Source organism: Dipodomys ordii, unplaced genomic scaffold (assembly GCF_000151885.1).
Source record: "Dipodomys ordii isolate 6190 unplaced genomic scaffold, Dord_2.0 Scaffold36, whole genome shotgun sequence".
NCBI lineage: Eukaryota > Metazoa > Chordata > Mammalia > Rodentia > Heteromyidae > Dipodomys > Dipodomys ordii.
Window position 1 is genome coordinate 7,415,429 of NW_012267252.1, and position 12,542 is coordinate 7,427,970.

At 38.6% G+C, this 12,542-nt stretch overlaps 1 protein-coding gene across 1 annotated transcript in view; it reads right to left on the reverse strand.

Moving 5' to 3' along the window:
* Cfap43 (cilia and flagella associated protein 43) overlaps nt 1–12,542 on the reverse strand; it is a 74,418-nt gene that overhangs the window by 39,090 nt on the left and 22,786 nt on the right. The window contains exons 7-12 of the mRNA XM_013017599.1: nt 11,402–11,472; nt 8,406–8,537; nt 6,441–6,557; nt 4,009–4,089; nt 2,291–2,439; nt 723–826 (exon numbers count right to left, since the gene is read on the reverse strand). Coding sequence (XP_012873053.1) covers nt 723–826; nt 2,291–2,439; nt 4,009–4,089; nt 6,441–6,557; nt 8,406–8,537; nt 11,402–11,472 — 654 coding nt within the window. The remainder of the gene's footprint in view (nt 1–722; nt 827–2,290; nt 2,440–4,008; nt 4,090–6,440; nt 6,558–8,405; nt 8,538–11,401; nt 11,473–12,542) is intronic.

The following is a 12,542-nucleotide window of genomic DNA, read 5'->3' on the forward strand; positions in this document are numbered from 1 at the left end:
TAGCATGTAAATGTACTTCTCCTCTGTCTTCTTGGGCCATCTTATTGGCTTCCATGTTTTCAAGATCATAATTCTATCACTGAATAGCTTGAATACAAAATTCCCCTACAGGACTCATGTGTTGCACACTTGGCCTTCAGCTGGTGGTACTATTTTGGGAGATACTGGAAAGTTTAGGAAATGGGGGCCTAGCCACAGGAAGAAGGTCACTGGGGGTATTCCTTTGAGGGTTGTGGCAGGTACCTGCTCCCCTCCCCGTTCTCTGCTTCCTGTTCACCATAAGGTGAAGAAGGCCCTCCACCTTAAGTTCCAGTCATCATAATGTTCTAGTCAAGTGTACAGGGAAAACAGCCATGGATGGACTTCTTATAACCGTGAGCCAAAATAACTCTCAGCCAGGCATGGAAGCTCACCCTCATAACACAGCTACCAAGGAGGTGGAGATCAGGACAACTTTGGCTTAAAGTAGCCCAGGCACAAATTTTGTAAGATCCCCATATCAACCAACAAAAGCTGGATATGGTGGCACATACCTGTGATCTAGCTAGAATGGCATGCATGTACCATCACACCCAATGTAATTTGAGATGGAGTCTCTTAGACTTTTCTGCCCCGACTCTCACAGAATCATGATCTTCCAGATTACAGCTAAGACTACAGTTATGAACTATAATAAAATACTGATTATAATACGTTAAATACACATACATTCTGTGTTGTACCTGTGAATCCAAGAATCTTAAATAAACTTGAGGGCTTGGCATTGATAATAAAGAGCTTTCCTTCTGCTGTTCCAGCAAAAAGAAACAGTCCTAGCTGGTCAAAACTAGAAAAGAAGAAATTTGATGATTGTCAGATCCTACTCATTTCCCTAGCTATATAGCAAGCTAGTTTATTGGATGAATGGCCAAGGAGTACATCAAAACTAAACAAAACAAAAATCCAAACCTTTTTTAGGGGCATTGTGGGGAGGGGGAGAAGAAGCAGTACTAAGCTTTTAAAGTCAGAGCCTCTCCCTTGCTCGGCAAACACCATGCCAGAGTGCCTCCAGACCATTTTCACACTGGTTAGTTTGGGAATAGGCTCTTAATTTTTATCAGGTCTGGTACCTGGACTGCAATCCTCCTATTTTATGTTTTCAGATGTAACTTGGATGACTTGCGTGCACCACCATAAGCAGCGGTTTCTCTTGAGAAGACTTATGAGCAATTTTTTTTGCCTGGGATGGCTGCAAACTACTATCTTACCAATCTCAGCCTTCTGAGTAGCTGGGATTATAGGTATAAGCTACCGTACCTGCTTCAAATCAGTCATTCTCTTGGTTTGTGATTGTTAATGTTCTCTGATTTTGTGAATCTCAAGTGATGACATGTAGGTGGACTCATTATACTTGAGGCTAGTCTAATCACAGTGGCTAAGTGCACAATCAGGGTGATACAGGAAAGTCAGGCAGGCAACTGTTTCTTTATAAATGAGTGAAAATGTTTTGGAGAGTTGCCTCAATGTTTCAAGGAGAAATAAGGGATTCTGGAAATGGATGATGGTGTGATGTTTCAGCACACTGTGACTGGTACCTGGCAAGAGGAGGAAGAATTTAGTGTGAGGTTTTTCTCCCTCTGAGAACAGTGGCAGTGGTGGCCCGCACACATGCAATGTTAGCTATGGGTCTGAAGCTATGGAGTCTGAAGCCAGCCTGGACAGACAAATCCAACAGACTCATCTCCAGTTAACCAGCAAAAAGCTGAATGTAGAGGCAAGGCTCAAGAGGTAGTATATCAGGATTGAGTGAAAAAAAACCAAGTGAGAAGTTAAAGCCTCGCATTCAAGCCCCAATACTGGCACACACACACACACACACACACACACACACACACACACACAATGTCAGCAAGTTATTTATACTCTTTGTGCCTTACTGTCCTCATCTGTCAAATGAGTCTTTGCTTCATGGAACTAACAACAGAAATGCCTGTGCCACTCTGAGCGCTGAAAGATTACTGAAAGATTATTTGCATAAGTGAAAGGAAGTATATGTGTTGATGCTTGAGTAAGGATAAAATGTCTTTGGAAAGACACACAAGAAATTGGTAACAGGCTTCTAGGGAGAGAACTGGATGTGTATGGATTTCCCACTGCACAGTCCTCTGTAGGTTCTGATTGCTGAATGGAATGACTATGTTAATATTCAAAACAAGTGAAATATATAAAACATTAAAGCAATCAATGGCTTCACAAGAACCCTCCCCAGACAGGCCTGGCCAAAGTGCTCCCAGAAGCAGGAGGTGCTTACACAAGGTGGTGCACGGGCGACTCGGAGAGGAAGGACTTGTGAACCACTTCTGGGTATTCCTCGTCCTGGATGTCCAGGAAGTACACACAGCCGTCCATAGTCCCCACGGCAGCAGATAAAGAAGAGGGAGAGCATGCCACAGTTGTTGTCTGTTAAAGATGAAAGCCCAGACAATGAAAGCTGCTCTCCTGCATACAAGGAGCCTGTTGGGCTGGGGAGACAGCTGAATGGCAGAGCGTGCACTTAGTATATATGAGGCCCTGGGTTCCAAACTCTGCAGGAAAAAAATGTCTTCAAGGGTTTGAAAGAATGAGAAGACTGGCAACTGTGTTCTGCTAAGGATCTCAAATGATCCACTCTACATTCCTGACAAAAGAAATGCATAAGCAGTCACAGGAATCTGTACCTTTTATTTTCCTTTCTTTTCTGTCTTGGGGTTTGAACCCAGGGCTTTCCACTTCTAGGTAGACTCTCTAGCCCTTGAGCCATGCCCCTAAACCTGTTATTCTCTTATCTACAATTTGGATTGATAGAATATCCGTAGAATCATGTTTATCCCTAAATGACAATGAAATGGCTATGGCAATAGTCTATCTAAACAATTACAAAACAGACTAAGTAATGAAAATAAAATAAGAATCTTTATATTTCAAACATGTTCACAGAATATTAGTGATTTTTAAAATCAGCATCATCTCTTGATGTATTTGTGCAACTGAGGAAGAATTAGAAATTGGACCATGTATGCAGGTATTAAAGAGATTCACAACTGAGCCAGTTGTGCTGAACATCTATAATCACAGCTTTTGGGAAACTGCTTCAAGAGAAAGGGAAGCTGGGCCAAATAGAAAACTGCAGACCATCCTGAGCTATATTGTCAGGCAGGGAAGGAAAGAGGGAGGGAGGGAGATAGGGAAGGAGGGAGGGAAGGAGGGAAGGAAGGAAAGAAGGAAGGAAGGAAGGAAGGAAGGTAGGCAGGCAAGCAGGCAGGCAGGCAGGAAGGCAAGCAGATTCGTGTTTAGCTAATAATTATTCATATGGAATACATCTAAGAAAATAAACTCACTGCATTAATACTTAATGCTTCCTTCCTCTTGAACCATCTAGGGCTGTGTAATGCAGTATCTGACAATAATATAAACACTTAGCATTACTACTGTTTCTTGGTCCTTTAATTTTGTGACATTATTAGCATACAAGAGGTACTATGTACATGGCAAAAGTAATAGCACAGACTACTGGAAATGTAAAAATGTAGTCAGATTGGATTAGAATTGTGTGTGTGTGTGTGTGTGTGTGTGTGTGTGTGTTTGTGTGTGTGTGTGTGTGTTCAAGCCTCAGTCCTGGGACCTAGAAACTGTCCTTGAGTTTTTGTTCTTAAGGTTAGTAGTCTACCACTTGAGTCACAGCTCTACTTCTGGCATTTTGGGTACTTAATTGCAGATAATTACACATCGATTTTCCTGCCTAGGCTGGCTTTAAACTATGATCCTCATATCTCATCCTCCTGAGCAGCTAGGATTACAGACATGAGACACTGGCATTCAGCTTCTTCCTGGCTCAATTAAATTAAAAAAATTATACTTAATTAGTTGTACAAAGGAGAGTTGCCATTCTCTACAAATCAGTCCATTTCAATCTATGTCACCCCTTCAACATTCTCACCCATCCTTCCCGCAGATCATTTTTTTAAAAATAATTTATCTGGGTACACTTACTGCGGTTTTCAGATAAAGCTTGCTTAGACAAGTACAATCCTCCATGGACCAAATATTAACTTCTCCAGAAGCTGTGATTGTCTGCAAAAGAAAAAGAAAAAGAAAGAAACTGAATGGAAACCAAAACTGTCACGTGCAAACATGTTCTAAGCTACAGACTGATGAGTCAAAAAAAATGTTCACTGCAGTTGTGTAGGTTATAAAAAATTGTTTTATAATGTCAACATCAACATAAGTAACATGTAACTAAGTAGGATTAGAAAATAATATAAAGAATTTTTGCACTGGGCACTGGTGGTTCAGGAGACTGAGATCCGAGGATCGTGGTTTGAAACCAGCATGGGCAGGAAAGTCCATGAGACTCTTATCTCCAATTAATCACCAGAAAACCAAAAATGGATTTGTGGCTCAAAGCAAAAGAGCTAAGGAACAGCACCCAGGCTCTGAGTTCAATCTCATGACTGACAAAATAAAAAGATTTTTGCATGAAAATATTTAACATAAAGGTTACAAGGAAGTCTTAAGTTACAAGGTGAAAGTTATGAGGAAAGCCTAGCAATAGGGAATTATATATAGTTCTTTTTAAAATTAGATTTATTTTTAGAGTAGTTTGAAGACTAGAAAAATAGAGCAGAGCATAAATTCCCTTTTCCTTCCATGGGTACATAGTCCAAGGTTATTTAAATTTTCTCTTATGTTTTATAATTTTGCATTTTACAAGATCTATCTATGATCCATTTTGAATTTTGTCTTATGAAAGGTTTAAGATTGTGAGATTTTTTTTGCATGTCATGTCCAACTTGTTTTAGGCCTATTTGTTGGAGAGACATAGTGAAAATAGTATTTTTGATCTCTTTTCAAATATCAGCTTACTATATCTATACAGGCTTATTTTTGGCTTTCTGTTCTGTTCCATTGATCTTTTTGCAGTTTATTCTTTCACCAGTACCACACTACCTTAATATTATAGTTTTATATTGTCTTCAAGTCATATTTATGTCAATCTCTGACTCCATACTTTAACATTGTATTGATTATTTGGGGTCTTTTACATATCTCTACAAATTTTAGAAGTAGTTAATTCATTTTCACCAAATAACTTGCTGAGATTTTGTTTTGAATGCTATTGAATCTATAGATTAGGATAGGAAGAACTGACATATTGACACTATTGAACCTTTCAGCAATGCTTGAATCTTTCTCCATTGATTTCCATCTTTGAATTTTCTCCTTAGGGTTTTGTACTTTATTCATAGAGAGCTTATACATCTGTTGTTAGACTTATACTGAGCTTATCTTCTTAGTGCTGATGTAAATAGTATTGTAGCTTTAATTTCAAATTTGCTACAGATACGGAAGAACACAGTCGACTTTTCTGTATATCAAACTTTCATCAAGCAACCTTGCTGCAATCACACTGTTCTGTGGAGGCCAGTCATCTGAGAACAAAGATACTTTTGCTTCTTCCTTCGCAGTCTGTATACCTTTTACTCCTGTCTTATTGCATTACTTCAGACTTGTAGTCTGATGATGAATGTAAGTATATACCTTAACTATGATGTCACAAATGTGTAGATGTTCTTTCAGGTCTTGAACTCAGAACCTTAAACTCCTGTCAGTTTTTGGTTTTTTGCTTCTTTTTTTTTTTTTTTTGCTCATGATTAGCTCTATTTCTGGTATTTGATTGGCTGCTTGTAGGTGGAATGTCGCAACACATCAAAACTCAGAGCTTGGTTGGCAAATATAAAGTGGGTGGCTTCTAAGATCTTACTGCTTTGCTATTTTTCAGGAGGCAAAACTATGAGGTTATAATGTGATGATGTCACTCTAACAGAAGAGGAGATTTAACAATGGATGTGCTTGCTATTCCTGCTGTTATTTTCAAATATACCCTCTGACTCTCATTTGCATTGCTTTTGCAAATTCCAAAGTTATGCAATTACATGTGGACAGAATTTAAATCTTGAAACATTATATTTTCTTTTTTTAACAGTATATTGCAGTTTATTCACCCTTACATTTTTATTTCTTTACTGGATACCAATGTCAATATTGACTTTCATAAAGCAGTGAATAATATTTCCACTGGGAAGAAGAGAGGAGAGGATATTTCCAGGTCAACAAGTGACAGTGAAATTGATGTACAAGGGTACAAATGATAAGAAGTAAAAAAAAATCAGTATTTATTTGATTATTTATAGGACATAAATTAAATTAGAAAATATCTGTTAAAATGTCCTGCAAAGTAAAGAATATGGTATTTGATGTCCTTGGAATCATGTTTGACATTATGGACAAAAACATCCAATGTAATATCTAGTCCCTGCTTTAAGAGATCTCATGGTCATATTCAAAGATTGAATTAGTATGTAACAGCGCAAGAGCCATTAGGAGAAGAGACAATCTTATTGTTTGCAATAAAATATTTTTACCATGAAGAATTTGTTTCCAGGAGTGATAAAGTCAACCGCCTGAAAATTCCCATCACAAGCAACTAGGATCTTATTTAATGGTGTCTTCTCATCAAAAGCGTAGCCATAAATAGATCCCTGAAGCACAGAGAGAAAAGAAACACATTACAATTATTGCATGTTGAGTTCAAGAAATATTTATTATATGCTTACTGCAAGACACTTAAAATCTAGATACTAGAAGGGTGCTGGTGACTCATCCCTGTAATCCTAGCTACTCAGGAAGCTGAGATCTGAGGATTATGATTTGAAGCCAGTCAGGGTAGGAAAGTATGTAAGACTCTTATCTCCAATAAGCTACCAGAAAAGGCCAGAAGTGGTTCCATAGAGCAAGTGGCAGAGTGCCAGCCTTGAGCAAAAGAAGCTCAGGGACAATGTCCAGGCCCAGTGGAAGCCCCAGAACTGGCAATCAATCAATCAATCAATCGACAAAATAATAATAATCTACGGGCTGGGAAGATGGCTCAGTGGTAGAGTGCTTGCCTTGTGTGCATGAGGCCCTGGGTTTGATTCCTCAGCACCACATAAGCAGAAAAAGCTGGAAGTGGCAGAGTGCTCACCTTGGTGTTCAACCGACAAAAAAAATAAAAAAAAATAAAAAATAATAATCTAGATACTCAAATTCTTTGTTTATTGATTGCTGTTCATTCATTCAACATTCATTCCTGGTGGATTTAACCATTTATTTCAAAATAATACTATTCATCTTAGTATATTTTTTGCCTTAAAAACTATTTTGTCTAAAATAATTCAAGATAAATTTTTTCCATCTTTTTTGCTTTCGATATTAAAACATAGTTTGTTATTGTTGCTGTTGTTGTGCATGTGCATGAGCGCACACACATGCTCCTGTGTGCGTGTGTATTTGTGTACAGTTCCTGGGGCTTGAACTCAGGAACTGTACACTGTCCCTGAGCTTTTTTTGCTCAAGGCTAGCACTCTACCACTTAAGCCACAGCTCTATGTCTAGCCTATTGGTGGTTAAGACTGGATAAGATTGTCACAGACTTTCCTGCCCAGGCTGGCTTTGAACTATGATCATCAGATTTCAGCCTTCTAAGTAGCTAGTACAGGCTTGAGCCACTAGAGCCCAGCTTGCAGTTGAATTTAAAAAATAGAATATAGTAATCTCTGCCTGTTGATTTGACACTTATTAAAATTACTAATATACATTAGTTCAAATGTAATATCTTAAGCTTCCTAGTTACTCATCTGTTTTTCTTTTTTTTAACCTTTTGGATTTTTTCTTTATTAAACATTTCACCTTTTCTTTCTATAGTTTGAAAACATCATCTATTGGTTTCATTCTTTAAATAGTTATCTTAGAAGTCACAACATTCATATTTGTCAACATCAAAAATTACTTTAAGTAAACTTTACTGTCCTCCTGGGAAATACAAGAGCTTTGGGGTATTTTGTTTCACTTATTCTCCTCCTCTTCCTCCTTCTTTTTCTTCATTTTCAAGCTTGGTAAGTGATCTACCACTTGAGCTTCTACACATCCAGCCCTTTTTTTCCTTTGATTATTTTTGAGATTGGGTCTTATTTTTTCCTCTTGCCAATTTGGATTACAGTCATCCTATTTATGTTTCCTATCATACCTGGGGTGTGACAAGTGAACAGGAATCTACCCAGCTTTTTCTTTTGAGATAGAGAAGCAGGGTAGGGGGAAGGAGTCTCATAAACTTTTTTCTCAGGCTGGCTTAGAACCATGACCCTCTTGATCTCAAACTCTTAAGTAGCTGGAATTGTATGTACTGATACAAGATGCAGATCTCACAAACTGGACTAGCCTGAGCTGCAAGCCTCCCAAATGCTGCCTACCAGGGATTACAGGCAAGAGCCTGTTGAGCAATGCTGATAATAGTATTATCTGAACGTTGTTTGTCAAGGAAAAAAAGAAAAAAAGAAACTTCTCTAACATACCTTTTCTGTTTGAATCAGCAATGTTTTATAATTGGGAGAAAATACCAAATGTTCCACAGGTTCCTTCATGGTGAGAAGATTCTCTACGCTGTATTTTGAATCTTTAACAATGAAAGAGTACAACACACCATCCTACAGACCAAACACAATGAGATAAGTGTAGAAGTATAGAAAGCCAGTCTTGGTCAATGCATTCTCATCAGACAAGCAGAGCCTCATGGGTAACCATTCATTGCTTATTTGGGATCACCATCTGTGTTGTCATTACTAGAACACATTTTCCCTCTGTCTTTAAGCAACTTTAAACCATATTCCTTTGTCAGAGCTTCAGTGTTAGGCCTTTGTGACCCATGTTTCAATGACCTAAGATTTTGCTGGTCATTCCTTTCCTTGAGTGTGGGAGCCCTAGAGCCCTGGGCCGACTGTGACCAGCTGCAGGAGATATGATAGGTGTGGTTAGAGGAAAACCCTGGCTGTGTAACTGCAGAACATTTGACCTTCTGCAGTAATCCTGTCAAAAGGCAGGAATGTGAACCAATTTTACTGCTTCCTGACATCCTGGATCTGTTACCCAAAGCACTTATCTTTCTGTATCCTAATATCCTGTTATCTACCTCTTGGAATATGCCCTTCTGATCTGTGCTCTTAAACTAGTCCTGGGACAATCCACCCTGTAAAAGCAGAAGCTGAGGGAGACTTCTTCAGTTTAAGCATGTCTGACAGTTAAACTCATTCTTCACCCCATTGTGTTATTTAGATTATGAAATGGCATTGCAGGCCATTTCTTTACCTGTCGCCTCTGTATCTGCTGGATGGAACTGGCATTTGAGCATCTTTAACATCTACTTCCTTAACACATTCTTTACCATTCAGACAGTAGAACAAATGAGGCAGTGTGTGTGGCTTCTGTATGGAAGTCTCCTTAATTCAAAGGATCCCTAAGTATATCCATTAATCATTATGTATATGTATATATATATATGTATATATATATATATATATACTCATACATACAATACATACATATATATAATCAGCTGTGGGGCTAGAACTCAGGGCCTGGGCACTGTCCCTGAGCATTTTTGCTCAAGGCTCTACCACTTTGACGCACAGCACCATTTCTAGTTTTCTGGTGGTTAATTGGAGATAAGAGTCTCACGGACTTTTCTGTCCAGGCTGGCTTCAAACTATGATTCTCAGATCTCAGCCTCCTGAGTAACTAAGATTATGGGTGTGAGCCACCAGCACCCAGCTAACATGTGCATTTCTTATCTCCCTACATGACATAAGAATAGGATGCCTTTGTTTTCTTTGTATCCTCTTCTCTAGTTCTGCACATAGTATTAAGACATGGTAGGTGTCAAAAATATGCCAATCATTTGGTTGGCTGTAAATAGATTTATGTCAGTTTTAAATCCCAAGAAGACATGGAATTATTTTTAAAGTAGTTAAGAAGGGTTTTATTCTAGATAAAACCCTATTATAACTAAGAATAGATATTTATGAAATGTTGGATACAGATTCTTGGGACCTGGGAAGGAAACATAAGGTGTTATCTCCAAGCTATTATCCATCCCTCACCAGAGCAAGTGCTACAACCATTTAAGTTAAAACAAACACTGAAGGTGGCCTTGAAGAGGAGAAGAGTCACAAAGATCACAAGTAGAGACTAAATGTAAAAAAAAGGGGAGGGTGTTTTCCACTGCCAAATTGGGAGAGGGATATGGGAGCCGAGTGTAGGCATACGAGCTCAAGACAACTTCTGGTTGGCTTTCATCCTAGTCATGGACTAGGGATGGCTAGTACTATACTTGAGACTTTAGTGCAAGTCATTTACAGACCTTAGCATTGAGTCCAGCAACATGAAAACACCATTTTCTACCTATTAGGGCTCTGTGTTCTAATAAATGAGAGAATAGACTTTTAAAGGTGACACCATTGGGCCCAAGCCTAGCTCCTCAACTTCTTTGCTGGTGGCCTCTGAGACTTTACCAATATGAGCATAAGGAAGAGGCCAAACTTCTACCTGATAAAATTGTTATGAGAACCAATAAAACAACAGAATTAAAGCAAAGTGCTAAGTAACTAACACATCAATGGGGGGGCATTAATTCTATTTCTAATTCTACTGGCAACAGTAACAATATGATATGTATAAGCTTTATAATCATGCACAAGAGCCTAAGCTGAAGTGTAGATAAAAGGTCTAAGTTCACACCTGACAGTAAATTGTTATAAAAAATGGAAAACAAGCTGGGTGCCAGGGGGCTCACACTTGTAATCCTAGCTAATCAGGAGGCTGAGATCTGAGGATTGTGGTTTGAAACCAGCCAGGGCAGGAAAGTCGGTAAGACTTGTACCTCCAATAAACTACTCAGAAAAAGTGGTGCTATGGCTCCAGTGGTAGAGTGCTAGCCTTGAGCACAAAGAGGCTCGGAGTTGAAGAACCAGGACTTGCAAAAAAAGAAGAAGCTATTTCCTAATGATTATAGGCTGTAAGCATTTCTTACAGATAGGGTAAGAATGACTGTTTTAGAATGACTCTATTTTTATTTACAAACAAACCTGTGGTAGTCCATTACCTGTCTTTTCTACTTTTGTATATAATTGAAAATTTTCATAATAAATTTTATAAAAGCATCCAATGAGGGGGCTGGGAAGGTGGCTCAGTGGTAGAGCGCTTGCCTTGCATGCTCAAGGCCCTGGGTTCGATTCCTCAGCACCACATAAGCAAAAAGAAAAAGCCGGAAGTGGTGCTGTGGCTCAAGTGGTAGAGTGCTAGCCTTGAGCTGAAGAGCTGAGGGACAGCGCCCAGGCCCAGAGTTCAGGCCCCACAACCGGACCAAAAAAAAAAAAAAGCATCCAATGAGAAAACATTTTAAATAATAATCTGGCTGTACTTGACATCCCAAAATAAACCCAAAAAGGTAACTGGCAATACATGGAAATTGTGTTTTTTCATGAAAGTAATTCATTTTGAAAATAAGATACATTACAATTCCAGAAACAATGATGCCATCCTTCTGATATACCAAGATGCTTGGACTGATAAGTTTTACTCCATCCTCTTGGAAAAGAAAAACAAGAAAAAATAGATATAACATGATTAGAAGAACAATATACCAATGAATAATCAAAACTGCTTAATAACATTCACTATATTAATGAAACAAGTTGTTTTGAATTTCAGAACCATCAGATCTATGCAACTAATATTAAGAATTAGATGGTGGGTATATCCCACTTTTTAGGAAAGTATTGTGAGAGGTCTGAAGAAGCTGAGGTACAAAAACCCAACACACCAAAACCATACTACTATTATCAAGCAATATACTAAAGAGGTATGCATTTTGTGACATGTAAGTTTATATATTAACAAGTTAAAGCACAGAGGTAGAACAACAGTAAAAAGGGGAAAACGTTTCCATAAGATCATGTGTTATTAATATCATCCTTAGGGAAATATAAAAAGTATAGTGTCTTCTTATGTAGACAAGCAATGAGAATTACAAAGGCTCAAATATTTACTGCATACTTTGTGTCTGACATTTTGCTGGGTGCTGTACTAAGTGGTACACTGGAGTGCTCATTTCCCAGCAATCCCTTCTTCTCCAATCTAAGTGCCATTGGAATCTAGGTTTTTAGAGCTCCTTGCCTGGTCTAGGTGCTTGCTACTTATAGTCACCTATTTATCTAAGTTTATTCTGAAATTGTGGCTAAATTAATTTGCTAAAGCATAATTCCAATGGGAGGGCCATCCACATTCAGTACTTTTTTATATCTGTCCATGATCAGGTGAAGAAAGTACAAATGCTTTGGCTAGATATGACAGGTAAGATATGGTAAGATGACCCTATGTTCTTTGTAACAATGATCCAGACAAACTAGTTCAGTTCTTGTTCCTCATCCATCCCATGTTTACTTGGCCATACAGATACCATGTCAAAATTCCTTGGGCTGGGAAGGAGGCTCAGTGGTAGAGTGCTTGCTTTGCATGCATGAGGGACCCTGGGTTCAATTCTTCAGCACCACATAAACTGAAAAAGCTGGAAGTGGTGCTGTGGATCAAGTGGTAGAGCGCTAGCCTTGAGCTGAAGAGCTGAGGGACAGTGCCCAAGCCCAGAGTTCCAGCCCTAC